Source organism: Muscardinus avellanarius (genome assembly GCF_963383645.1).
Source record: "Muscardinus avellanarius genome assembly, chromosome: 10".
Classification (NCBI taxonomy): domain Eukaryota; kingdom Metazoa; phylum Chordata; class Mammalia; order Rodentia; family Gliridae; genus Muscardinus; species Muscardinus avellanarius.
Window position 1 is genome coordinate 66,917,317 of NC_137796.1, and position 27,952 is coordinate 66,945,268.

A 27,952-nucleotide genomic window follows, 5' to 3' on the forward strand; every position below is an offset into this window, starting at 1 on the left:
GGGAGTTAACCCAGGGGCATTCTACCTTCAATTTCCACCCCCAGCCTTTTAAAAAATTTTTTTAATTTGGAAATGGTCTCAGTAAATTGCAGAGGGCCTCACGAGGTTGTTGAGGCTAGCCCTGAACCAGTGATCCTATCTCAGCCTTGCAAACACCAGGATAATGGGTATGTACCGCCACACCTGGCTGTGATTTTTTTTTTTTTAATTTGACAAGGCGGTGCTTTGCAACTCCACCTCTCTTTTCCAACAAGCTCATCTCTGGATCTCATGTAGATAGGGCTTGTTAAGTCTGGGCCCCAGGGCTTCTGAAGACTCCAAGTCAGGGAGATGGACAGGTGGACATGATCACCCAGAGAATTACAATAGATATTCCCTAGCAGAAAGCAGCTCACCAGAACTGGGTGCACTGATAGTTCTCTGTGAGCTTGGGAAGTTCTCCCCACAGGTAATTTTCTCCTGCTTGCTCTTGGACATAAGTGGTAGGGAGGAGAAGTTCTTTTACAAATTAAGACACCTGGAAGATCACACCTGGCAGCCCATTAACTTTGAGCCCAGGATGCTAAATGCTTTCAAATTGGTGCAACAAGGAAGAACGAGCCAGCCCCAGCCAATGGAAAGGGCGATGTCACCTGCCTGGATTTGAGCCTATAAGAGCTCGGGGGTGGGGCAGCCCGGCACCTGTCCTTTCTGCCTTGGGAGATGTGTCTGACTGGAAAGAGCTTGGAAGCCTAATTTCCTTTAGGGGTGAGTTCTCGTGGGTTTTACCCTTACTTTTTTCTATCTCCTTTCCTCCCTTCCTTTCTTTTTCTTCTAGGAATTGAACCCAGGGGTGTTCTACCTCTGAGCTCTACTCCCAGCCCTTTTTATTTTTTGTTTTTGAGCCAGGGTCCTGGTAAGTTGTTGAGGGTCGAACTAACTTTCTGAGACTGTCATTGTACCTCTGATCCTCCGGTCTCAGCCTCCCAAAAACTGGAATTAGAAGTACATACCACCACACCGAATTAAGTGTTCCTTTTCAACAGAGCAGGGTCAATATTCTCCCCGCAATGGTTAGCGGGGGAGACGCTTTTTTTTTTTTTTTTTGGTGGTACTGGGGTTCCCGGAAGCCCTTCTACCTTCGGGCTACACTCCCAGACCTATTTTTACATTTTTTTTATTTGGAAACAGGGTCTCCTAAGCCAGCGCGTGCGGCTGGCTTCGAACCTGCGCGATCCTCCTGTCTCTGCCTCACAAGCGCGGGGATTACAAGCGTGCGCCACCACGCCCGGCAAGGGGTGGGGGGACGCTTTAGACGGGCTCCTCCTATCACTCATAGCTCAGGCTGAATTACTTGACCCAGTTGAACCTCAGCTTTCTCTTCTGTGAAGTGAAGGAAGAAAACAAAATCAGTGTGATAGAATTCTCTTGAAGATCTGAGGTTGCCCTGGCATGGTGGCACCGGTCTGTAATCCTAGTATGTGGGAGGCTGAGACAGGAGGATCATAGGTTTGGGGCTAGCCTTAGCAACTTAGTGAGACCCTGTTTCAATATAAATTTTAAAAAGGGGCTGGTAGTGTATATTGGAGGCAGAATGTTCCTGGGTTTGATTCCCAGTACCAAAGAGAAAGAGAGAGGAAAAAAGAAACATGTGACTTTCTGAGACTGGCTGATATTACTAAGCATGACACGTTTTAGTTTCATTTCTTTTTCTGCAAATGACATAATTTCATTCTTAATGACTGAATAAAATTCCATTGTGTATATATACCACACTTTTTGTGTGGTACTGGGGATGGAACCCAGGGTCTTTATACCTCCAGACTACACTCCCAGACCCATTTTATGTTTTATTTGGAAACAGGGTCTCACTAAGTAGCTGAGGCTGACTTCAAACCTGCGTGATCCTCCTGTCTCAGCCTTTTAAGCACTGGGATTACAAGCGTGTGCCACCATTTTTTAAAAAGATATTTATTGGCCATTTGTATTTCCTCTTTTGTGAAGTGTCTGTTCATTTGCTTATTTTATTGAATAAAATTTATTTTCTTTTTTTTCTTTTTTTTCTTTTTTTTCTTTTTTTTTTTTGTGGTACTGGAGTTCCTGGAAACCCTTCTACCTCGGGGCTACACTCCCAGACCTATTTTATACTTTTATTTGGAAACAGGGTCTCTTAAGCCAGAGCAGCTGGCTTCGGACCTGCGCGATCCTCCTATCTCCACCTCCCAAGCGCGGGGATTACAAGCGTGTGCTACCATGCCCGGCTCATTTATTTTTCTTGGTACTGGGCATTGAACTCGGGCATTCTACCTCTGAGCTACACCCATAGCCCTATTCTTTATTTTGAAACAGGGTCTTGCTTAGCTGCAGAGGGCCTCGCTAAGGCTGGCCACAAACCTGTGATCCTCCCATCTCAGCCTCCCAAGTACTGGGATTATAGGTTTGAGCCACCCCACCTGGATTAATTGCTCATTTATTGATTGGGTTATTTGGGGTTTGGGTGGTGAGTTTTTTAGGGGAGTATATGTGTTCCTAGGAATTGGTTATTCTACCACTGAATTACATTCCCAGCCCTTTTTATTTCTTATTTTGAAACAAGGTCTTGCTAAATTACCACATGCTGGCCTTGAACCTGTGATCTTCCAGTCTCAGCTTCCCAAGTACTGGGATTATAGGCACATGCCATTGATCCCATGATCCATTTATTAGGAATAAAACATTATTGAATTTGAGATCACTTATAGTCCAAATGGGGCCCTGTTACCTAGCTACCTCATTTCTAGATTTTAGCCTGATTTTTTTTTTCCTCGTGCTAGGGACTGAACCCAGGGGCGTCCCACCTCAGAGCTACACCCCTAGCCCTATTCTATTTTTTACTTGGAAACTAAATTGCTGAGAGCCTCCCGAAGCTGCTGATGCTGGCCATGAACCTGTGAGCCTCCTGTCTCAGTCTGCCAGTACTGGGATTACAGGCATGCTCCACCATGCCCAGCTATTTGATTCTTCTTATTAAACATTTCACAGAGTCCTTGATATATCGTTTGTCTGTTCCCTAGAGGGAGCGTAAAGAATAAAAACTACAAGGTAGTTTGGGGTCCAAACACTAAAGCCAAACATGCAATGGGTGCTCAGTTTTTCCACAGAACAGAGACTCCAAGGAGGAGAGGTGAGGAGAGTACCTGGCCCCCAGGACACTCTACCAAACTGGTTCAATGAATCTGCCTTGCTGGCTGGTGTGTTCATTTTCTTATTTCATGTCCCCACAGGTTTCATCTGCTCTCTCTTCCCATTGGCCTGGTGTATGCGATATGGATCTAGAGCCGTTCCTTCCCTCCTCCTACTCCCCGCCCATCGATCCTTTATCAGTTCCACCCGGGATGTTCGCTAACACCCCTTTGGACGATGGGGTCATGCTGTACATGTCTAGGCTAAACAAGGCAGAGCTGTGCAGGTTCAAGCAATTGGTGCTGAAAGAGAAGCTGAGACCGCACTCCGTCCACATCCCCTGGGAGTTCCTGAGGAAGGCCAAGTGGGCCGAGGTGGTCCATCTCTTGATAGAGTACTTCCCGGGAAAACTGGCTTGGAAAGTGGCCCGTGACATCTTCACCATGATGAACCAGAAGATTTTGTCTTTCCTGGTAGAAAACGAGGATAGCCGTGAGTAGTAATCTGACATACAAGATGGGGGTGGGCTTGAGACTTAAAGAACTAGAGTCTGGCCATCCAGATAATTTAGCCAGATGGGGTGGCCCACACCTGTAATCCCAGTACCCAGGAGGTCAAAACAGTAGAAGCTCAGGCCAAGGCCAGCCTCGACAACTTGGTGAGACTTTCAGCAACTTAGTGGGACCCTGTTTCAAAAGAAAATTTAAAAAGCCTGAGAGTGTAGCTCAGAGGTAGAATGCCCCTCAGTCCAATCCTTAGTACTAAAAAAATAAATAAATAAATAAATAAAACACTGCTGTCCTAAAATATTGTATAAACTACCTTCTGGTTATGTGTATAAGATATAAATGAAACATAAGTGAATTTTGCAGTTAAACTTGGGTCCCATCCCCAAGATATCTGATCATGCCTATGAATATATTCCACGATCTGAAAAAGAAATCAAACACTTCTGGCCCTATACAAGCATTTTGTATAGGGGACGATCAGTTTGTATTTCTCCCTTACAGCTTCACAGGGCTATGCCTTTATGATGTTAATAAATACTTGACTCACTGCATCATAAAATAGCTCCACTGTCTCATTCCCTAAAAGTATCGTGTTGGACATCTAGTTGAGAGGATAACTCTTTTCTTTTGGTACTAGAAATTGAACCCAAGGACATTCTATTTCTAGCTACACTCCCAGCCCTTTTTGTTCAATTTTGAAACAGTCTCCCTAGATTGTTGAGGGTCTCAGTTGCCGAGGCTGGCCTCAAACTTGTAATCCCACTGTCTTGGCCTCCAAGTACTGGAACCACAGGTGTGCCCTCACGCCCTGAGAGATTGAGATTCTTAAGCCACGTGGCCACTGCCAATGCTAAGAGGGCTCTTCGCCTCCATGGTGAGTCCCGTCATGCAAGTCTCATTCCAGTGGGACAGTCCTTGCTTTTGTGTTCCAGGCATTTCCTATACCTTTGAGCCAGTGGACTTGAATCCAAGAGAAACAAAAATGAATCTGGAAAATGGAGAGTTTGGTACGTACCCCACACTGTGACAATCTGGTCAACACAGGCTGCGGGAGGGGGTATGGAGCTCAGCTGCTCAAATCAAGAGTTAATATGGCTAGCGTCTCTTCTCCTGATCAGAATTTAAGCAAAAGCTGCTGAGCCAGGCATGGGGCACATGCCTGTAATCCCAGGACTTGGGAAGCTGATACTGGAGGATCACAGGTTTGAGGACAGCCTCAGCATCTTAGTAAGGCCCTCAGCAGCTTTGTGAGACCCTGTTCCAAAATAAAAAGGATGGGGTACAAGGTCTGGGAGGGCATACCTGTAATCTCAATACTTGGGAGGCTGAGACAGGAAGATTATAAATGTTCAAAGCCAGCCTCCGCAATTTAGTGAGGCCCTCAGCAACTTAGACCCTGTTCCAGAGTAAAAAAATAAGATAGGGCTGGAGGTGTAGCTTGGAGATAGAATGGCCCTGGGTTCAATCCACAATAGCCCAGAGGCAGAATGCCCCTAGGTTCGACACCCAGTGTCAAGCCAAACCAAACAAGCAAACAAAAAGCCCCAACTACTACTATCTGCGGCATCTCCTGACTAGGAAGCCCTGCCCCCGACCCAGACAGGAACCGGGGCTCGGCCCATTTCCTCTGCCTTTCCCGTCTTGCATAGACGGCAACCTCCTTCACCGTCAGCTGCCCGACCCACATACCACACCCGCTCAGCAACACCAACACGAGAAGGATTCTTATTTTCCAGTACTTCCAGCCAAACTCCTAGACTTGACTCCAACGGATGAACTAAGGTCGTGTACTCATCAATAAAATACTCTGGTTAGTTAAGAGGCACTCCTGCTCGGTGTGGTGGCACGCCTGCAATCCTAGTGCTTGGGAGACGGAGATAGGAGGATTGCAGTTTCAAGAGCAGCCTCAGTAATTTAGTAAGACCTTGTTTCAAAACAAAAAGGGCTGAAGTTCTAGGTCAGAGGTAGGACGCCCCTGGGTTAAATCTCTAGTACCCCCAAACAAAGTGACAGACAAAAAATGAGCTCCTGTATATGCAACCCTTGGTATCTGTGGGGAATTTGTTCTAGAACCCCCAGTTTCAAAATCCTTGAATGACGAAGCTTATTACGTAAAAGGACATAGCATTTGCTTTTCAACTATGCACACCCTCGTGTACACCTTAAATCTTCTCTGGATTACTTCTAGTACAATATTAAAGGTATCTATAAATACCTGTTACACTGCATCCTTTAGAAAGTAATAACACAAAAACGGCCCGCATGTGTTCTGTACAGACTGTTTATTGTGGTACTAGGAATTAAACCCAGGGGCATTCTACCTCTGAGCCACACGCCCAGCCCTGTTTTATTTTATTTTATTTTTTTATTTTGAAACAGGGTCTTGCTAAGTTGCTGAAGGCATTGCTTCGTTGTGGAGGCTGGCTTCAAACCTGGATCCTCCTGTCTCAGCCTCCCAAGTACTGGATTACAGGCACGTGCCACCACGCCTGGTTGCAGTCCTTGATTTGTTGAAGTCACTCCAAATTGAGTTTTCTTTCTTGCAGCCTCTTGGTGGATCCAACAGTGTCAAGAAAGGTGTACGATTCGTGCATATGCACAAGGGGTTTGGGGTGGGCATGGGGACTGGTTTGCTTATTCTGTTACTTTCCACAAGTAACTCTGATGTTGCACCCCTGTTTCTCCCATCTCTTAAATCTAGAAAAAATACTGGCGTACAAATCTCATGTGATGAGAAAGTATCTCCCTGTATGGAACAAGACGGATTGGCCTGGGAACCAGGAGGACTTCGTGCACCAACGCATAAACACGCATGAGACATTCTTGCCCAGTCTATTTCTACCCAAAAAAACTCAGCTCGCCCAGCCTAAGACTGTGGTCATACTGGGAATTCCTGGGATTGGAAAAACAACCCTAGCCAGACAGGTGATGCTGTCCTGGGCACAGAATAGCTTCTACTCACACAAGTTCTCATACGCTTTCTATATCCACTGCCAGAGAATCGGCCTGGAGGGCGAGCAGAGCTTCTCTGAGCTGCTGGTGGAGGAGTGGCCTCCATTTGAGACGTCCGTATCAAAGATCTTGTCCAGACCAGATCAACTTCTGCTGGTACTTGATGGCTTCGAGGAGCTCACGTTCCCCCTCATCCAAACGCCAGACAATCTGAGCGATGACTGGAAAGAGAAGTTGCCAGGGCCCGTTCTCCTGAGTAGTTTGCTGAGCAAAAGAATGGTTCCAGAGGCCTCACTTCTGATCCTGATGCGGCCGGCTTCCTGGAATACCACCAAGCCCTTGCTGATAAGTCCCTCTCTGGTCACCCTCAGCGGGTTCAGTAAGACTGAAAAAATCAGATACTTCAGGACCTATTTCCAGAACCCTCGGCAGAGCAACCGAGTTCTGCCGTTCGCTGTGAAAAATGCCATTATTTTCTCCTTGTGTCGGGTCCCTGTCATCTGCTGGATTTTTTGCTCCGTTCTGAAAAATGAGATCATGAAATCATCCAGTTTCAGGCAGACGTGTAAAAACGCCTCGTCTGTCTTCACCCTTTTTCTTTCTACCTTGTTTCCAAACACAGCTGCGAAACTCTGCAGCCAGACTCGCCAAGAACAATTGGAAGGTCTTTGCTGCCTGGCTGTGCGGGGCATGCGGGACGTGACGTGGATATTTACCAGGGCAGATCTGGAGCAAGCCAAACTGGACGAGACCAGCGTCACCAACTTGCTCGCTTTGAATATTCTTCGACGGGTTCGAGAAGACCACTACGTCTTTACTCTTTTTATTTTCCAGGAGTATTTTGCAGCCATGTTCTATGTTTTGTATTTTCCACAGAGACTCAACAGTTACCATGTGTTGGGGCGCATGGATATCCAGTACCTGGTAGAAAACCCTAGAGACGGCCTGGATTGGCTGTCTCACATGGGAATCTTCTTGTTTGGCCTTCTGAATCCAACGTCCAGCTTGATTCTTGTGTGGGCGTTCGAATGCCGTGTTTCAGTGAATAATAAGCTGAAAATTCTGGAAGTGGTAGCCTGGCTGCGTGAGAACAATCCTTCAGCTCTCAGCGGTGAGATTCCGCAGTTATTCTACTATCTCTCTGAAACCCGGGAAGAAGTCTTTGTGAAAGAAGCACTAAGGGGCTATCGTAAAGCCACTTTGAAAATAGACAGTGAAAGAGACTTCTGGGCATCTGCTTTTTGCCTTAGGCACTGTCGGGATTTGATAGAGATGAAGCTGACAGTCACACAGAACCTCTTAAATGTATTAGAGCCTGGCTCCGGGGACTCCTCGCGTGTCACACTGTAAGTACTTATTTTTTTATTCATTTTGTACTGGGGGTTGAACCCAGGGGCATTTCTACCTCTGAACTACATCCCCAGCCCCTTTATTTATTTATTTATTTATTATTATTTTTTTTTTGCAGGTCTGGGATGGAACCCAGGGCCATTCAACCTCTGAGCTATACCCCCTGCCCTATTTTTTTTTTTATTCTTATTTTGAAACAGGGTCTCACTAAGTCGCAGAGGACCTCACCAAGTAGCTGAGGCTGTCCACAAACCACGATCCTCCAGGTCTCAGCCTCCCGAATGCTGGGATTACAAGCGTGCGCCGCCGTGCCCGGCTTCCCCAGCCCTTTTTAAAAAAAATAATATTCAGCCAGGTGTGGAGGTGCACACTTGTAATCCCAGTACTTGGGAGACTGAGACGAGAGGATTGCTGGTTCGCATCCAGTTTCAGATACTTAGTGAGGCCTCCACAATGTAGTGAGACCCTGTTTTAAAATAATTAAGAGTAGGGCTGGGGATGTCGCTCAAAGATAGAATGCCCCTAGGTTCAATATCTGGTATCACAAAAATAATTTTTTTTTCTTTTGAAACAGTCTTGCTAAGCTGCTGAGGGTCTTACTAAGCTTCTGAGGCTGGCCTCCAACCTGCAATCCTCCTGTCTCAGACTCCCAAGTACTGGGATTACCAGTGTGTGCCACCACACCTGGTTCAAATACTTCTTTAATTTCTCCTCGAGTGGCTTTAGCCTCCGGGCACCTAGAGCTGTGCCTTGGTTACTGAGCAAAAGTATGAGTTACAACCTTTTCTGATATTTCATCCTCAGACACCAGCTCCCCCCACCCCTGGCTTTTTGTCTAGCTTTACCTCTAATGAGCCACTGTCTCTTTCTTCCCCTTCATGTAGGAAAAAAGAAGCTAGCATATATGATGACTGGTGGAAAGATATCTGCTCTGTATTTTGTACAAATGACAACCTGAGAGTCCTGACCCTGGCTGACAGCACTCTGGCGCCTCAGATGGTCAAGGTTGTCGCTGAGTCTCTGAAACACCCTTTGTGTAAACTGCAGGTGCTCCTGTGAGTACAGACAAACCCGAGCTAGGAGGAGGTCCGTAGGGATGTCTGTCTTGTGCTGGTCCTTTGTCCCTCTCCATCCAGGCCATACACCAGAGAGCACCATGTCTGGGGTGGTATGTGTGTTACTGGGGATACCCAGTGGCATTCTACCTCTGAGTTATACCCCCTGCCCTGTTTGTTTTTTTAAACAGGGTATCTCTAAATTACTAAGATGTTCACTAAGTTGCCAAGGCTGGCCTCGAACCTGAAATCCTACTGTCTCAACCTCTCAAGGACTGGGATTACAGGTCTGTACCACCATTCCCAGCTTCTCGCTGTTTTTAATACAGGCATCATTTAAAAAAAAAATTGTGTGTGTGTGTGTGTGTGTGTGTGTGTGTGTGTGTGTGTGTGGTGCTGGGGATGGAACCCAGGAGCATTCTACCTCTAAGCTACAACCCCAGCCTTAATTTGTTATTCTTATTTTGAAACAGTCTCACTAGGTTGACAAGAATCTCACAACTTGCTGAGGATACCTGCGAACCTGTGATCCTTTTGTCTGTCTTCCAAGTACTGGGATTATAAGACTGTGCCACCATGCTCAGCTTTAAAAATAATAATTGCCAGACATTAGTGGTGGTGCATGCTTATAATGGTAATTATTACCTCCCACTCACTGAGTACCAAAACATGATAAGCATGTGTTGAGCACCTCACAGTGATTCTGTGTATTAATTTTAATTCTCACAGCCATTCTAAGGTCAATGTCCTGCGTTCTCTCCCATGGACAGAGGTTTGGAGAGGATGAGTGACACACACAGGGTTGTAGAGCTACGGAGGTTGAGCTGAGCTGCCAACGGGTCCCGAGGTCTGTGTCACGCCGAAAGGGCTGCGCATATTTTTATGACTTAGTCCTTCATTCCGATTCATTGTTCTTCCATCATGGCACCCATGGTTGCACATCTGTGTCTGTCTTTAATGTCTGGGTCCCAAATTCAGCTGCAAACTGCCTGAGCGAGAGTTCCCACCTCCTTAGCAGCTGCTGAGGAGCTAAGCAGGGGCTGAGCCCGATGGCCTGAGGTGGGGTTGTGTTGTAATCGGACGCTGCTTCTCTCTCCAGTTTAAGGTGTGTGAGCCCTGATGTGTGCCATGAAGATTTATTCCAGGTCTTGGTGAAAAACCAGTATCTGAGATACTTGGAGATACAGAATACAGAATTGAGTAGTGTGGCCATAAAGTCTCTATGCACAGCTGCAAAGTCCCCTGAATGCAGCCTGCATTGTATGAGGTAAGGTTTGGTGCTGGGATTGAGTGAGACCCTGGTTCCCAGATGGTCTCTGCCAGACGTGGTGATTAGATGTTCTGTTGTGTGTGTGTGTGTGTGTGTGTGTGTGTGTGTGTGTGTGTGTGTTAGTGCTAGAGATTTAGCTCCGGGGCATTCTATCTCTGAACTGCTCCCCCAGCCCTATTTTTTTTATATTGAAACAAGATCTCACTAGGTTGCTGAGGGACTTTCTAAATTGTTGCGGTTAGTCTCTAACCTGCACTCTTCCTGTCTCAGCATCCCGAGAACTGGGATCACAGGTGTACACCACCCCGCCCAGATATGCCTAGTGACCTTGTTTCCTTTGATATAGCTGCTGTTACTGATTGTGTGGACTCAATTCTTTTTTTTTTTTTTTTTTTTTGGTGGTACTGGGGTTCCTGGAAACCCTTCTACCTCCAGGCTACACTCCCAGACCTATTTTTTATACTTTTATTTGGAAACAGGGTACCTTAAGCCAGCAAGGCTGGCTTCGAACCTGCACGATCTTCCTGTCTCCACCTCCCAAGCACGGGGATTACAAGCGTGCGCCTCCACGCCCAGCTGTGATTATTCATTTTTAGTCTGAATTCCTCAGGATCACTACTAGGATGATGGGCATGCACCACCACGCCTGGCCTGGCCTAACTTCTTTGAGTGCTCTAGTGAATTAGGCCCCAGCAAGCTCAGAGTCATACTTGACTCCTTGAGTTTCTTTATAGGAGGTTTTCCTTCCTGGCCCTTGTTAGCTGCCTGGGCTTCCTGTAGATGCTTTCAGACAGGTTCAGAAGTTTTCTTCCTTTGGAATGGCGGCTGTGCCCATCTACTGGTAAACAAATCACACCTGAAATCGCTTTATATTGCATTTGTGCACATTTTAATTAAATTTTCCTACATTGTAGGAGGTGAGACAGGTGTTTCCCAGAGTAGATCTTCATCTAACATATATATATATATATATGTACTAGAGATGGAACCCAGGGGCATTCTACCTCCAGGCAATAACCCCAGCCCCATTTAAAAAAAAAAAATAGGGTCTCAGTAAGTTGCTAAGGTCCTAAGTTACTAAGGGTGGCCTAGAACCTGTAATCCTTCAGCCTCAACCTCCCAAGTACTAGGATTATAGATGTGTGCCACCACGCCCAACACATATGGCATCTTTAGCAGCCAGGAGTGGATGCAGACTGTCCTCTCCTTCCCTTGGTGCCCCCAGTTCTGTCTTAACATGTGATACCCCATGATTTTGAGGGAGCTATTTGGAGGTCGCACGTCTACCAGTTCCCAGAACAAGAACTGTTTCCCAATTTTTCATTGGAAAAAAAAAAAAAAAAAAAAAAACGATATGGGGGTTAGAGCAGTTTGCCCCTGTTCTACAAGCCGCTGTGAGGGCACTGGTTCTGTAAGATCTTCAGGACGCCCTCTTCGGCTGCCGGGCCCACCAGTCTGGTCAGCATATTCCCCGCATGATGCTGCTGTTCCTTCACCCTGCCAAGAACATGAGTCAGTTTTATTCTTTCATATCTGAGTTTTTTTTTTCTCAGTCCTAGAAAGGCATGCAAAACCTCTAGAACAGAAAGGTGTGCACTACCACACCCAGCAGGAAAAGTGATTGCACGTGGCAGAATCTTCAGTGGTTTATTTTGACGATTATTTGGCAAGTAAATGCAAAAAGTAGTTATATTTCAAGGGCTGACCAGAGACCCGGGGAAAGAGTTGGGGGCCAATTGTTATCCCTTTCCAACTGATTCTGCCCAAGTGTGTGTTGTTTTCTATCGATGATTTGGGAGTAGGACGCCGTCTTGACGCAGGTTTACTGGCTGGGGAAGTGAGAAAGAACCCCGAGAGTCTCTTCTATGAAGAACAAGAGTGTGTAATGTTAAGGGAGACTGGTGACTCTGTGGGTGCTGATACCTCCAGGGGCTGAGGCTCAGGATTTTCCCGTGTGACTTCTACAGGCTGGAAAACTGTGAGATCGACTCTACAGACTGGATGTATTTTGCCTGCGGTATTCAAAGCAACCTGCAGAGCAATCTGCAGATTCTGCTGCTAAGAAACAATTGCCTGAATCTGTACCCGGTGTATTACCTGTCCATAGGTTCCCTCAAGAGCCTGGCGTAAGTCTCCTTACTGCCTTGGGGTGGGGGGTCTAGTGCTTCTGAGGGGAAAAAAGCAATCATGGCATAAAGTACCTATGTGTGAACCAACATTGGTCTCATCGTTGATATAATTGAGTATATCAGTGACAGTCCAGCAAGCTGGGCACGGTGGCTCACATCTGAAATTCCAGGACTCACAATGTTGAGACAGGAAGATCATAGGTTCGCGGCCACCCTCAGCTATTTAGTGAGGTCCTCTGCCACTTAGACCCTGTTTCAAAATAAAAAGTTAAGAGCCGGGCGTGGTGGCACACGCTTGTAATCCCCGTGCTTGGGAGGCTGAGACGGGAGGATCACACAAGTTTGAAGCCAGCCTCAGCTACTTAGTGAGGCTCTCAGCAACTTAGCGAGACCCTGTTTCCAGATAAAATATAAAATAGGTCTGGGAGTGTAGCCCGAAGGTAGAAGGCCTCTGGGTTCCATTCCCAGTACCACCAAAAAAAAAAAGGAAAATAGAAAGTTAAGCCAGGCAGGGTGGCACACATCTGTAATCTCTGTACTTAGGAGGCTGAAACGGGAGGATCACAGGTTTGAGGACAGCCTCAGCAAGTAGTGAGACTCTCATCAACCTAATGAGACCCTGTTTTCAAATAAATAAAATCAGCCGGGCGTGGTGGCACACACTTGTAATCCCCACGCTTGGGAGGCAGAGACAGGAGGATCGCGCAGGTTCGAAGCCAGCCGTGCGCGCTGGCTTAGGAGACCCTGTTTCCAAATAAAAAAATGTAAAAATAGGTCTGGGAGTGTAGCTGGGAGGTAGAAGGGCTTCCAGGAACCCCAGTACCATCAAAAAACAAAACAAAACAAATAAATAAAATCAGTCTGGGGGTGTAGCTCAAAGGTAGAATACCTCTGGGTTCAATCCCCAGTGCCATAGAAATAATTTTTGTTTTTTTAATTTTTTTATTAGTGCATTGTATTTATACAGCATAATGGGGTAAAAAAAAAAACTTGTGTAGACATAGATGTACACATCACCCAGCCAGCCCCCACCCAGTCCCCACCTCACTCCCTCCCTGCCCCTCCCTCCCATGCTTGGTTTAGTGGTTGACTTCAATATGAATAAGTACATCATGTGCTGTAAAGAGCTTCCCTCTCCTCTCCTCCCATCCCCACAGTTAGGTTGCCTTATTTGCTCCTCTATAGGATCTCCTTTTTCACCTGGAGTTCCTCCTATGACGCCTTTCATCCTAGCTTTCACATATTAGGGAAAGCATCTGATTCCTTACTTTCTGAGACTGACTGATCTCGCTTAGCATAACATCCTCAAGATCCATTTCCCTGTAAATACCCCAATTGTGTTTTTATGGCTGAGTAAAATTCCATTGTGTGTATATCCCACAGTTTTGTAATCCATTCATCTGTTGATGGACATCTTGGCTGGTTCCATAGTCTGGCTATGGTGAATTGTGCAGCTATGAACATAGATACACATACATTAGTTTGGTAGTTAGGTTTCCTTTCTTTTGGGTAGATACCCAGAAGCGGTATTATAGAAATAAAATTTAAAAGAAATTATTTTTTTGCGGTAATCGGGATGGAATCCAGAGGCATTGTATCTCAGAGCTACACACCCAACCCTATTTTTTAGTCCTTTTTATGTTTGAAACAGGATCTGAGTTGTGAAGGGCCACACTAAGTAGCTGAGGCTCTCTGTGAACCGCAGTCCTCCAGTCTCCGCCTCCCGATTGCTGGGATTATAAGCGTGCGCCACCACACCCGGCAATTTTTTTAAAATTTTTAAAAATAAAAATAAAAAATAGCACTGGGTGTGATGGCGCACGCTTGTAATCTCAGTACTTGGGAGGCTGAGACAGGAGGATCACACAGGTTTAAAGCCAGCCTCAGCTACTTAGTGAGGCTCTCAGCAACTTAGTGAGATCTTGTTTCCACGTGAAATATAAATAAGTCTGAGAGTGTGTCCTGGAGGTAGAAAGCCCCTGGGTTCCATCCCAGTACCACCAAATAAAATAAAATAATAAAATAAAAATAAAAACTAAGACAGGGCTGGGGATGTAGCTCAAAGGTAGAATGCCCCTGAGTTCATTCCCCAATACCACAAAATAAAAAAACAGCAGCTTTGGAGGTTGAATGTCTCTGGGTTCAGTCCCCAGTATCACACACATATACACAGAAAGGGTCCAGCCAAGAAAGGGAAAGATATCTACAAGAAGGCAGATATTTATATCTAATATCCTAGAATATATTTCAATGAGCCCTATATATCCAACTGACCAAACAACTTCATGTTCTGTGTTCTCTACACGCTAATTATAGCATCCCCCCATGGTGACCATCCTGAATTGGGTTAATCAGATGCTTTATTTTTTTAGTGGGACACTGTAATTGTGCCTGATAGGGTCATAGCGATACGCTCATAGATACGCACACCCCTCTCCGGTCTGTTTCCTTCTCCAGGCCTCCGTTTTCCCTCCCCCACCCCCTCGCACTGCTCTCCTGGTCTCTCCTAATTTTCACAAGGTCCTTTTTCCTTTTTTCTCTCTAGCTCCCACATAGCAGAGAAACATGCCAGCTCATTTTTTGAGTCTGGCTGTCTCACTTATGTTGTTCTCCAGTTCCCTCCATTTTTCTGAAAATGATATAAATTTATTGTTTATGGCTGAGTGTTTTCATTGGTGTGTTATTAATAACACACCTATCCTTAAACAGGGCAACACATAGTCTTGTTTTATTTTATATTTTGCAGAAATGGCATCATTTGCTATGTGTCTTTTCTTTTTCTTTTTCTTTTCTTGTATTTGGAATTGAACTCGGGGGCCTTATATCTTTGAGCTACACCCCCAGGCCTGTGTGTGTGTGTGTGTGTGTGTGTGTGTGTGTGTGTGTGTGTTACTGGAGGTGGAATCCAGGGACTTTTCTACCTCCAGGCTATACTTCCAGTCCTGTTTTATACTTTATTTGGAAACAGGCTCTCACTAAGTTGCTGAGAGCCTCACTAAGTAGCTGAGGCTGGCTTTGAACCTGCACGATCCTCCTGTCTCAGCCTCCCACGCGCGGGGATTACAAGCGTGCACCGCCGTGCCTGGCCCCAGGCCTATTTTTGATTCTTCATATTTGAAACAGGGTCTCTCTAGGTTGATGCTAATCTCACCATTTGCTGAGGCTGGCCAAGAACCTGCAATCCTCCTATCTCAGTCTCCCAAGTATTGGGATTACAGGTTTGTGCTCCGCCATCCTCTCCCTTAAAGCTTGGGAAGCCCTGGGAGATGGTAACAGACAGGAGTTGGCAGCTGCTTCCAGGAGAGCCCAGGTTGAAGCCATTGTTTCTCAGCTTGCAACAAAGAATCCCCAGTGGTGGGAATGACTGAAATCACATGCGAGCTCTGTGTGTCTCTCCCACAGGTTAGAGAAATGCAACCTCTCTCCGGTGTCCTGTGAGGGTATTGCCTTCTGTCTCAGGCAAGGTAGGTCGCTGATCCACCTGAGCCTGGCAGAAAACAACTTGAAGGATGAAGGGGCGCAGCACATCTGGAGCGCTTTGCAATGCGCGACGTGTCCGCTGAGGAGGCTGGTGTGAGTCCCCAAACGTTTCCTTCCTGGACTCCATGGAGCGGGATTGAATGAGTGATGTAGTTTTTTCTTGTTGTTTTGTCCTGTTTGGGCACTGGGGATTGAACACAGGGGCATTATAAATCAGAGCTACACTCCCAGCCCTTTTTATTCTTTTATTTTGAAACAGAGTCTACGTTGCTAAAGGTCTCACTAAATTTTTGAGGCCATTCTTGAAGCTATAGCAGTCCTCCTATCTCAGTCTTCCAGATACTGGGATTACAGGCATGCATGTACTGTGTACCTCCTGCTTATGATAAAAGGAGCATGTTTAAAAAAAAAAAAAAAAAGCTGGGCATAGTGGCCCACACTTGTAATCTCAGCATGTGGGAGGCTGAGACAGGAGGATCGCAGTTCGTGGACACCCTCAGCTACTTAGGCCCTTGCAATTCAGTGATACGTGATACCCTGTTTCAAAATAAAGAATAAGCCGGGCGTGGTGGCGCACGCTTGTAATCCCAGCACTTGGGAGGCTGAGACAGGAGGATCGCACCGGTTCGAAGCCAGCCTCAGCTACTGAGTGAGGCTCTCAGGAACTTAGTGAGACCCTGTTTCAAAATAAAGTATAAAATAAGACTTGGAGTATAGCCTAGAGGTAGAAAAGCCCCTGGATTTCACCTCCAGTACCACAAAAATAAAAATAAAGAAAGAATAAAAATAGGGCTGGGGGTGAAACTCAGAGGTAGAATGCCCCTGGGTTCCAGCCCCAGTACCATTAAAAAAAAAAAAAAAAAAAAAAAGAAAAAGTTATTCCCATTTTCATTGCAGGGGAAAAATTAGCAGCAGAGTTTCCAAAGTGGGTGCCAAGGCACCCAGGAGGGAACCCATGGAGATACTGTGGGACATTTCAGATTTTAGGGATTTTGGCTTCTGCTCAGTTTCTGCCTTAGATTATGCTGCGTTCCTCCCAAGGACGTCCCACCTTTGCAGAGCTAGGCTTTCAGTAGTTGCTGTTTCTGGAACAAGCACGTCAGAAAACAGATGCGAGGAAGTAGGGTGTCATGGAAAAGCTTAACAAGATGCCAAGGGCAGTGTGGACTGAGAGTGTTTGGGAACCTGGGATCTCGCATGGTGTACCAGCTCTAGGATGCTCTGAGCAGGCTCGTACCCGCGCGCACGGAATGGTGTCCTGCAGCCTGGCAAGGTCAGGAAGCGTCTGAATCACAGCCTGGTGAGAGGGCATCTGTTAGTACCTAGTGGGAAGAGGCCGGGATGTTGGGTATCCTGAAATTCACAGGATGTCCCCCTTCATAGGTGGAAGAGAGGGAAAAGATAGGGAACAAGAGTCTGAATAAATGAGGAGATATCAGTAGAAGAGTAGAAAGGGGCCGATGAGGGTGGTGGGGAGTGCAAAAGGAGGACCGAGGAAATGGCTCAGTAATGCTGTGTAGAAATATGAAAGTATCACTACCAGTCTCACTACCATCCGGCAGGAGCTGGGTGGATTTGGGGGGGAAGGCCAAGTGCTGTGTGTGTGTATGTTTCTGTCACTTTGAACCCCACTATGCCTGTAACTACAATGTACCGATGAAAGTGTAAATAAATCATAACGAATTTTAGAAAAAGAAATGAAAGCTGATAAAGAGTCCTATCCGATAGCGAAATATTATGTAGCCATAAACAGGAGTAAAGTGCTCATTCATGCTATGATATAGATGAGTCTTGAAAATACTATTCTCTACAAAAGAAGGCAGACACAAAAGGCCATATATTGTGTGATCCTTTTACACAACGTGCCTGGAATAGGCAGATCTATGAGAAGAGAAGGCAGGTTAGTGGTTTCACTAGAGTTGGTTGGGGATGATAAATGAGGCAGGACTTGTAAAAGGTCCAGGGTTTTTCCTTGGGATGACAAAAGCATCCTAAAATTGATTGTACAGCTTTATCAATACTCTAAAAACTAATGATTTGTTTTTTTGTGTGTGTGTGTGTGGTACTGGGGTTCCTGGAAGCCCTTCTACCTCCGGGCTACACTCCCAGATCTATTTTTTATATTTTTATTTGGAAACAGGGTCTCCTAAGCCAGCACGACTGGCTTCGGACCCACGCGATCCTCCTGTCTCCGCCTCCCAAGCGCGGGGATTACAAGCGTGCGCCACCACGCCCGGCTGGAAACAGAGTCTCTTAAGCCAGCGCGGCTGGCTTCAAACCTGCGCGATCCTCGTCTCAGCCTTCCAAGTGCACTACTGTGCCTGGCATGATTTGTATATTTTTAATGGGTGAATTGATTGTGTGTGTGTGTGTGTGTGTGTGTGTGTGTGTGTGTGTGTGTGTGTTACTAGAGATTGAACTTGGAGGCATTGTAACTCTGAAATACACCCCAGCCCTTTTATTTTTTACTTTGAAAGAGGCTCTCACTAAGTTGTTGAAGCTGGTCTCAAACCTGTGATCCTTCTATCTCAGCCTCCCAAGTACTGAGATTACAGGCATGTGCCACAGTGCCTGGCTTCTTAAGATCTTGATAAATCTGTTTTACAAAAAAAAAAAGGAGGAGCTGCCAGGCTTGGTAGTGCACACTTGTAATCCTAGTGCTTGGGAGGCTGAGACAGGAGGATCACAGATTCAAAGACAGTCTCAGCCTCAGCAAGTACTGAGTCTCTCATCAACCTAGCAAGACCTTGTTTCAAAATAAAAATAGGGGCCGGGCGTGGTGGCGCACGCTTGTAATCCCCGCGCTTGGGAGGCGGAGACAGGAGGATCGCGCAGGTTCGAAGCCAGCCGCGCTGGCGTAAGAGACCCTGTTTCAAAAATATAAAATAGGTCTGGGAGTGTAGCCCGGAGGTAGAAGGGCTTCCAGGAACCCCAGTACCACCAAAAATATAAACAAATAAAATAAAATAAAAATAGGGCTGGGGGATTATCTCGATGGTAAAATGCCTCAGGTTCAATCCCCAGTGCCACAAAAAAAAAAAAAATGGAAAGGGGAGAGAACTGAGTATGATCCAAGAGTGTTGGGGTTGGTTTTTCTAGACCTGTGTTTTTTGGGTTTTTTTTTTTTTTGGCAGGCTTAGTCATTGTAATTTGACCTCTGCCAGCTGTATGCAAATTATCCCTGTTCTCAAGAAAAATAAAAGCCTGAGAAGTCTGGACCTCAGTTTCAATAACCTGTGGGACAACGGGTTCATCATGCTCTGTGAAGCCTTGGTGAGACCTGACTGCAACTTGGAGATCCTAGAGTGAGTTGCCCCATCTTCCCCCCCCACACACACACAGGGGATGGAACCCAGGGGCATTCTACCTCCAAGCTACAGCCTCAGTTCTCTTTATTATTTTGTTTTGTTTTGTTTGCGGGTCTGGGGATGGAACCCGGGGGCATTCGACTTCCGGGCTACACCCCCCTGCCCTATTTTTTTTTATTCTTTATTTTGCAACAGGGTCTCACTGAGTGGCCGAGGGCCTCGCTAAGTAGCTGAGGCTGTCCTTGAACCGCGATCCTCCGGTCTCAGCCTCCCCAATGCTGGGATGACAAGCGCGCGCCACCATTTCCGGCTTATTCTTTTATTTTGAAACAAGGTATTAAATTGCTGAGGCTGGCCTCAAACCTGTGACACTCCTGTTTCAACCTCCACAGGTACTGAGATTACATTACAGGTGTTCAGCACCATGCCCAGCGTCTAGAGATGATTTAAAGTATATAGGAGGGTTGTGTACGTTATAAATAAATACTGTAGCATTTTATATAAGGGCCTGAGCATCCACATGTTTTGGTACCCAGAAGAGATCCTAGAACCAGTCCCCATGGATAGTGACAACTGTATCTATCCAGTTATCTGCTTCTCCTCACCCAGTCACCTTGAGCTCCAGAAGGCCGGCGATGGCATCTGTGTAGCTCACTGTTGCATAAACAGTGCCCAGCACAATGCTTGCTACATAGGTAATCTAAATATTTTTTGAATGAGCGCAGGTAAAGAGTTGCAGGCAAATTTTGAAAGCTAAGCCGGGCGTGGTGGCATATGATTATAATCCCCACGGAGACAGGATGATCGCGCAGGTTCAAAGCCAGGCTCTCGCTGGCTTAAGAGACCCTGTTTCCAAATTAAAAAAAATAAAATAAAATTTTTGAAAGCTATATGTAGAGCCAGCCATGGTAGTGCACGCCTGCAATCTCAGTACTTGGGAGGCTGAGATGGGGTGCTTCGCAGGTTCCAGGCGAGCCTCAGCAACTTAGCAAGGCCCTTAGCAACTTGAAAAGACCCTGTTTAAAAATAAATAAATAAATAAATAAAAGGCTGGCATAGGGGTTGTAGCTCAGAGATAGAACACTCATGGATTTAATCCCCAGAATCAAAATAATAATAATTAGCCAGGTGTGGTGGCGCACGCTTGTAATCCCCGCGCTTGGGAGGCGGAGACAGGAGGATCGCGCAGGTTCGAAGCCAGCCGTGCTGGCTTGAGAGACCCTGTTTCCAAAAATAGTGTAAAATAGGTCTGGGAGTGTAGCCCGGAGGAAGAAGGGCTTCCAGGAACCCCAGTACCACCAAATAATAATAATAATTAATAATAATAATAATAATAATAATAATAATAGTAGTAGTAGTAGTAGTAATGTGGCCAGAACTTCTTGGAGTGAGGACTTTGGTACCCTGCTCCTGAGCATCACCTGAAGTCCACAGACACTGATGTAGCCTAAGTTCTGAGTGCTGTGGGTTCTGTGCACTCGTGGGGGTGGCCCTCACACCCAGCCAAGGTGACTCTGCTGTCTCTCTCTGGCCGCAGGCTGGTGTGTTGCTGCTTCACCTCTGCTTGCTGCCAGGCCGCGGCGTCCCTGCTCTGCAGCAATAGGAGTCTGTGCCACCTGGACCTGAGCCTTAACGACTTTGGCCTTGAAGACACAATGACCTTAGTCAGAGCCTTCAGGAGCCAGAGAAATTCCAGGGATGTGATTTTGTAAGTCTCTCCTGGGCTTCTGAGAGCAGCTCCGTGGGAAGGTGCGGACGTTTTGTTCCTGTTTCCTAGGGATTTATAGCTCCTTCATGTTGCTGTTAAATCCCAACTCCTGCTTTTATGGAAGGGGGAAAGGACCCTATGCTCCGCAGACTGAAAGTTTTTTCCTTTTCTTCTTCTCTGTCCTGAGCGACTGAGTTTATTGCCCTCAGCAGCTGTGTGGCTGGGAATGAGCTAGTCCTTGCGACTCGGCTTCCCTGTCTATCAGGAGACACTAGGATGACCGTGGGGCAGCGCACAGACAGGGCACTGGCCACAGCAGCATCCTGACGCTGGGTCGGCTCAGTGTCCATGGCTGTGTAGCCAGTTACCTCAGCACTTAGTAACTTACACCAGCAGACACTCACACTTTTCAGAATCTGAGGGTCAGAAATATAGGAATGGCTTAACTAACCCTGGGCTTCAGCTAATGGGCCGTCACCAGGTCTACACTGTGACCCCAGGCGGGTGGGGCTCTTGAATCTTTCCACTGTGCTCAGAGACCTCAGTAGCTGTCCATGGGGTCACTCTGGACACTGTGGCTGGCTTCCTACAAAACAAGTGGTAAGAGAGATGCACAGAGGTACAGAGGGAGACAGACAGAGGAGGAGACACACGAAGATAAAGAGACAGGAAGACAAAGGCATGTATAGAGACGGAGAGAGACAGACATGCACACACAGATAGAGATGAGTCAGAGAAACCCAGAGAGACGGACATGTACACAGACATGTGTAGGGACATACACAGAAACAAACAGGGAGACAGAGACATGCTGAGAGACCAAGGGAGACAGACTCAGAAAGATAGAGGGAGATAGCTATGCATAGAGACACGGGGCATGGGGTAGAAAAACATAGACAGACATGCTGGACATGGTGGCACACGCTTGTCATCCCAGCATTTGGGAGGCAGAGACAGTGATTCACGGACAGCCTCAGCTACTTAAAGAGGCCCTTCGCAACTCAGTGAGATCCTGTTTCGAAACTCAAAAGAAACTAAGAGATAGCTCGGAGGTACAATGCCCCTAAGTTCAATCCCTAGAACTGCAAAAAAAGAAGAAAGAAAAAAAACATAGACATACAGAGAGAGATGTTCACAGACAACGCAGAGGGGCACTTCAAAGATACACACAGAAGCAGATGTGCACGGAGACTGAGACATGGAGAGATACAGAGGGAGAGAGATACTAGGCCACCGTCTTCTGTCGTTAGCCTGGAACATATGCCCCCATCAGTCACTCTGCTCACCTGCTGGCCGCACCCACCAGCCCGGGTTCCCTAAGGGAGGTGGCCACGCAGGCTGTGGTAGAAGCCACCCATCACACCTGGCCATGCCTGAGCCCCTGACAGCTGCTCTGTGAGTCTTGATCTGCTCCTTGGGACCAGGCCAGGCTCCTGAGAGGTGGCTTTCTGTTCTAGAGGTTTTGCATGCCTTTCTAGGACTGAGAAAAAAAAAAACTCAGATATGAAAGAACAAAACTGACTCATGTTCTTGGCAGGGTGAAGGAACAGCAGCATCATGCGGGGAATATGCTGACCAGACTGGTGGGCCCGGCAGCCGAAGAGGGCGTCCTGAAGATCTTACAGAACCAGTGCCCTCACAGCGGCTTGTAGAACAGGGGCAAACTGCTCTAACCCCCATATCGGTTTTTTTTTTTTTTTCCAATGAAAAATTGGGAAACAGTTCTTGTTCTGGGAACTGGTAGACGTGCGACCTCCAAATAGCTCCCTCAAAATCATGGGGTATCACATGTTAAGACAGAACTGGGGGCACCAAGGGAAGGAGAGGACAGTCTGCATCCACTCCTGGCTGCTAAAGATGCCATATGTGTTGGGCGTGGTGGCACACATCTATAATCCTAGTACTTGGGAGGTTGAGGCTGAAGGATTACAGGTTCTAGGCCACCCTTAGTAACTTAGGACCTCAGCAACTTACTGAGACCCTATTTTTTTTTTAAATGGGGCTGGGGTTATTGCCTGGAGGTAGAATGCCCCTGGGTTCCATCTCTAGTACATATATATATATATATATATAATATGTTAGATGAAGATCTACTCTGGGAAACGCCTGTCTCACCTCCTACAATGTAGGAAAATTTAATTAAAAATGTGCACAAATGCAATATAAAATGATTTCAGGTGTGATTTGTTTACCAGTAGATGGGCATAGCCGCCATTCCAAAGGAAGAAAACTTCTGAACCTGTCTGAAAGCATCTACAGGAAGCCCAGGCAGCTAACAAGGGCCAGGAAGGAAAACCTCCTATAAAGAAACTCAAGGAGTCGAGTGTGACTCTGAGCTTGCTGGGGCCTAATTCACTAGAGCGCTCGAAGAAGTTAGGCCAGGCCAGGCGTGGTGGTGCATGCCCATCATCCTAGTAGTGATCCTGAGGAATTCAGACAAAAAAATGAATAATCACAGCCGGGCGTGGCAGCGCAGATCTATTTATATTGATAATTTATCTGAAACATTTTTTTTGGTGGTCCTGGGGTTCCTGTAAACCCTTCTATCTCCGGGCTACACTCCCAGACCTATTTTATATTTTTATTTGGAAACAGGGTCTCTTAAGCCAGTGAGGCTGGCTTCAAACCAGCACAATCCTCCTGTCTCCGCCTCCCTAGTGTGGGGATTACAAGCGTGCACCACCATGCTCAGCTCATAATTAAACATTTTGAAGTGACAAGTGTGTTTGTGCAAGGGAACTGATGAAATCTGGTGACCAGTTAAGATTGGGGACATGAAATGTTCTTAGACATAATCACTGCGGGGCCCGAGGCACGGGCAGAAGGGGTTAAAGGGGAGAGTGTAGGGCAGGGTGTTTGATGGTAATAGGAGTGTTTACTGTCCCCATGGCCTGTGCTGGGCACTCGAATACAAAACCTGGAACCGAATGTCATTTTTACCTGCATTTGGGACACCAGACTGCAGGTGTGTAGGGAATGATTAGAAGACTAGACCTGGAGCTGAGAAGGGAGGTTTGCATTGTCTGCACACAAACCCACCAAGAAGAACTGGTCCAAGAGAACTAGCTCAGGGCAGCTCCATGAGGCAGGTTGATGCTGAAGAACAGGCCTCAGTGTATCCAATCCAGAAAAGCAAGAAGCAAAACTCAGTGTTCAGAGGGGCTGAAGGTTTCGAAAGAATCAGGATACTCCAGTTTTGCAGAGAACCTAATTTGAAGGAACGACAGTCGCCATGTGAGAGAATGGCCAGCAGCCGGGCGTGGTGGCGCACGCTTGTAATCCCAGTATTTGGAAGGCTGCGACCGGAGGATCGTGGTTCACAGACAGCCTCAGCTACTTAGTGAGGCCCTTTACAACTCAGACCCTATTTCAAAATAAAGAATTAAAAATAGGGCTGGGGGTGTAACTTGGAGGTAGAATGCCCCTTGGATCCATCCCAAGCACCACAAAAATAAATCAGCGCTGCCGAGTCGAAGTTGAACTCCATTGTGGTTCAGCAATCCCACTCCTGGGTACAGAGCCAAAGGAAAGGAAATCAGCCCACCCAAGAGACATCTAGATTCCCATGTTAACTGCACCATTAGTCACAACACGCAGGATATGGAATTAGCCTAAGTGTCCATCCAGTAACGAAGGGATAAATTAATTGAAGCATATACACAAAATGGGCTGGGTGTTGGTAGCACATGTTTATAACCCTAGTGGTTGGGAGGCTGAGATAGGAGAATCAGGTTGGAGGTCAGCCTCCGCAATTTAGTGAGACCCTCAGCAACAGAGCAAGACCCTGTTTCAAAATAAAATCTAAGAGCCGGGTGTGGTGGCGCACGCTTGTAATCCCTGCGCTTGGGAGGCTGAGACAGAAGGATCGCGCAGGTTCGCAGCCAGCCTCAGGTACTGAGTGAGGCTCTCAAGCAACTTAGTGAGACCCTGTTTCCAAATAAAACATAAAATAGGTCTGGGAGCATAGCCCGGAGGTAGAAAGCCTCTGGGTTCCACCCCCAGTACCACCAAAAATAAATAAATAAATAAATAAATCTAAGAAGGGCTGAGGGTGTAGCTTGGAGGTAGGATGCCTCTGGATTCAATCAGAAGAAGGAGAAAGAGGAGGGGGGAAGGAGGAGAATGACAAGATCCTGTCATTTATTACAACGTGGATGAACTGGAAGACATTACGCTAAAGGAAATAAGACAGATACAGAAAGATGGATACTGGGTGTCCGTCATAAGCAGAATCTAAGTTGAGTTTATAAAAGTGGAGAGAAGGACTGTAGTTACCAGGGACTTCAGGGAGGGGAAGAAAGAAAAGAGGAATTGTTCAGGAGGTACAAAGGTTCTGGTAGACAAAGGTCCACTACACAACGGAGTATCCATAGTTAACAATAGAGCACTGGAAAATTCACAATTGCAAAGAGTAAATTTCAAATGGTCTTACCACAAAAATAACTATTCCTGGTGAGGGGTACGTTAATTAGCTTGAGTCAATCACTCAGCAATGAATATGACTTCACATGGTACCCTACATTTGGCTATGATTATAATTTGTCAACATATAATAAAATGATAAATGTTAAAATAGCCGAGCGCAAACCAGGTGCAGTGGCAGGTGCCTATAATTCCAGTACCAGAAGTCTGAGACAGGAGGATTGCAGGTTCAATTGCTTTGGCAACTTAGACCCTCAGCGATTTAGCAAGAACCTATTTCAACATAAAAACAAAGTAGACCGAGCATAATGGTGCATGCTTGAAATCCCAGTACATGGGAGGCTGAAACAGTAGGATCACAGGTTCGTGGCCAGCCTCAGCTACTTAGGGAGGCTCTCAGCAATAAAACCCTGTTTCCAAATAAAGAATAAAAAATAGGGCTTGGGGATATAGCTTGGAGATAGAATGCCCCTGGGCTCAATTCCCGAAAAATATAAATAAATAAAATAGAGCTGAGGGTGTAGCTCGGAGATGAGTACCCCCAGATTCAATTCTCAGTACCACACAAAAAATATTAATAAATAAATTGAGCCAGGCGTGGGAGGCTGAGACAGGAGGGTTGCAGATTAAAGACCAGCCTCATCAATGTGGCCAAACTCTCAGAAACCTAGTGAGATTTTGTCACTAAAATAAATTAAAAGGGTCTGAGGTGTAGTTTTGGAGGTAGAATGCCCGTGGGGCCAACCCACAGTACCAAAGTGCAAATTCCAGACGGTATAAAAATGAGAGTAGGAAGCACCGGGGAGGGGGAGGGGGAGAGAGAGACTGGTGTGGTGCGGGCTGAGCGCAGGTGAGCCTGGGAGAACGGATGGGCAGCAGCAGGTGCCGGGAGCAGCTGTCCCCAGTCTGCTCTGGGCCCCTTCAGCCAATGGGCAGCAGGACGCGCGGGCGTGACCACGCGGGCGTGGGGCTGGGAGTAGCCTTCTTCTCTGGGTTGCAGATTGAGGAGCCGGAGCTGACCTCTGAGGTGGTGGTGTTGGATTGGTGGGTAGCTCCTCTCCTCTCCAGCCTTCTATCCCCTGGCTTTCTCCACTACTGACCAGAACTTATTTCTTGGTCCCACGGTGTACCCTCGTTCTCTGTCTTCGGTTAGAGCCCAGGAAGCGAAGGGCCTCTTGGAAGATCCAAGTCCAGGCCCCCCGTTTTTTGCCGAAGTGGTCCTCCTGTAAGGCATGCGTGTTGAGGGGCAACTTAGGTCCCTCGCCTTTCCGGGTCTTGAGGTCCAAAACAGGGACCCAGCGGGGATTACCTCCGCGTCCCGGCCTCATTTGGTGGGATTTGGGTGTGATGGTGTTAACTGTGCTAATAATATCTTACCTAGGACTCGGGGTCATTGCTCCGCTGTATGATGTTGGGGAGGGAGACAGTCTTCCGTTTACCAAGTGAAGAAACTGAGTCATAGTTAAATGGTATGCCTGGGGGGACAGGCAAGGAGCAAATCAGTTTTCAAAACTGGGTTTGTTAGGAGCCCAAGACAGGAGGATGGCAGGTTTGAGGTCAGCCTCAGCAATTTAGTGAGACTCGGTTTCATAATAAATAAAAAGAGCTGGGGTGCAGCTCAGAGGCAGAATGCCCCTGGGTTCAATCGCTATCAGAAAACAAACCAGGGTCTGCTTGATTCAAGCCTTGCAGTTTTAACTCTGTCATGTGGTTCAACACACTTGTAGACAAAGATGTAGTTGGCCGCAGGGAGTCCAGAGGATAGTGAGCACTTTGTGAAGCCTCTCCTCAGGAAATAACTGTCCCCACCGGTCTTAAATTACATCTCTCTGACCTACAGTCCTGTGTGGATTAGAATGTCTCCTCACCTTCTCCCCAAACCCTCTGCATACACCCCGTTTTACAGGATAGAGACTGTCTGCCCATCTCAGGCGAATCCTGAGCTCTGTCCCCAGTCTCTCCTTTTTCCTTGGAGTTTAGTAGTTCCCACTCTGATGTGTTGAAAAAGAGGGAGCATTATAATCAGGTGTGCAGTAAAGTGCTTTTTTCCTAAAAACAGCAACCTATCCAATTTCACGACTTTGTCTTGGGGCTTTGTAGAGAGGACAGTCATGTTTTGTTTTTACTCGTGTAAAACTAAATGAGATGTTAGCAGCCCCCTAAGAAAGGACGTAGCAAAGAATAAGTTCTCTCCTCTGTTTGCTTCTTCTCCCTTTATTTTACACTCTGAGCTTGGGAATTTGCCCAGTTATCTCACCCTGAGCTAACTTCCCAGATCTTGCTGATGTCTTTGAGATTTTTGTTGCTTGTTTTCTCAGCCCTTCCAATAGATGGTTTGGTGTAGCAAGGCAAATCTCTAAATAAAGCTGTGTGTACACTCAAGCGTTTAGATAATGAAACTCTGAGCTGAGCCCTGTGGCGCACATCTATAATCTCGGTACTTGGGAGGCTGAAACAGGATTGCAGGTTCAAGGCCAGCCTCAGCAATTTTAGAGCCTGTTTCAAAATAAAAAGGTCTAGAGGTGTAGCTAAGGGGTAGAATGCCCCTGGCTGAATTCCTAGTGCCAAAACATAAACATCGATACAAGAATCTGAAATTCAGTCTTTAACCTGCCTTCCTTAGCTTAG

General features: G+C 46.6%; 1 protein-coding gene across 1 annotated transcript; it reads left to right on the plus strand.

Annotated features, from left to right (window-relative positions):
- Positions 1 to 3,284: 3,284 nt before the first annotated feature.
- On the plus strand, positions 3,285 to 26,553 carry NLRP8 (NLR family pyrin domain containing 8; the record flags this gene model as incomplete). The annotated part of the gene is made up of 11 exons (XM_080703764.1): positions 3,285 to 3,633; positions 4,583 to 4,657; positions 4,769 to 4,794; positions 6,648 to 7,618; positions 7,853 to 7,948; positions 8,837 to 9,007; positions 12,245 to 12,403; positions 15,809 to 15,977; positions 19,079 to 19,191; positions 20,732 to 20,902; positions 26,478 to 26,553. The coding sequence occupies 11 exons, from the start codon at positions 3,285 to 3,287 to the stop codon at positions 26,551 to 26,553; spliced, it is 2,376 nt and encodes a 791-aa protein (XP_080559890.1).
- Between the last annotated feature and the right edge of the window lie 1,399 nt (positions 26,554 to 27,952).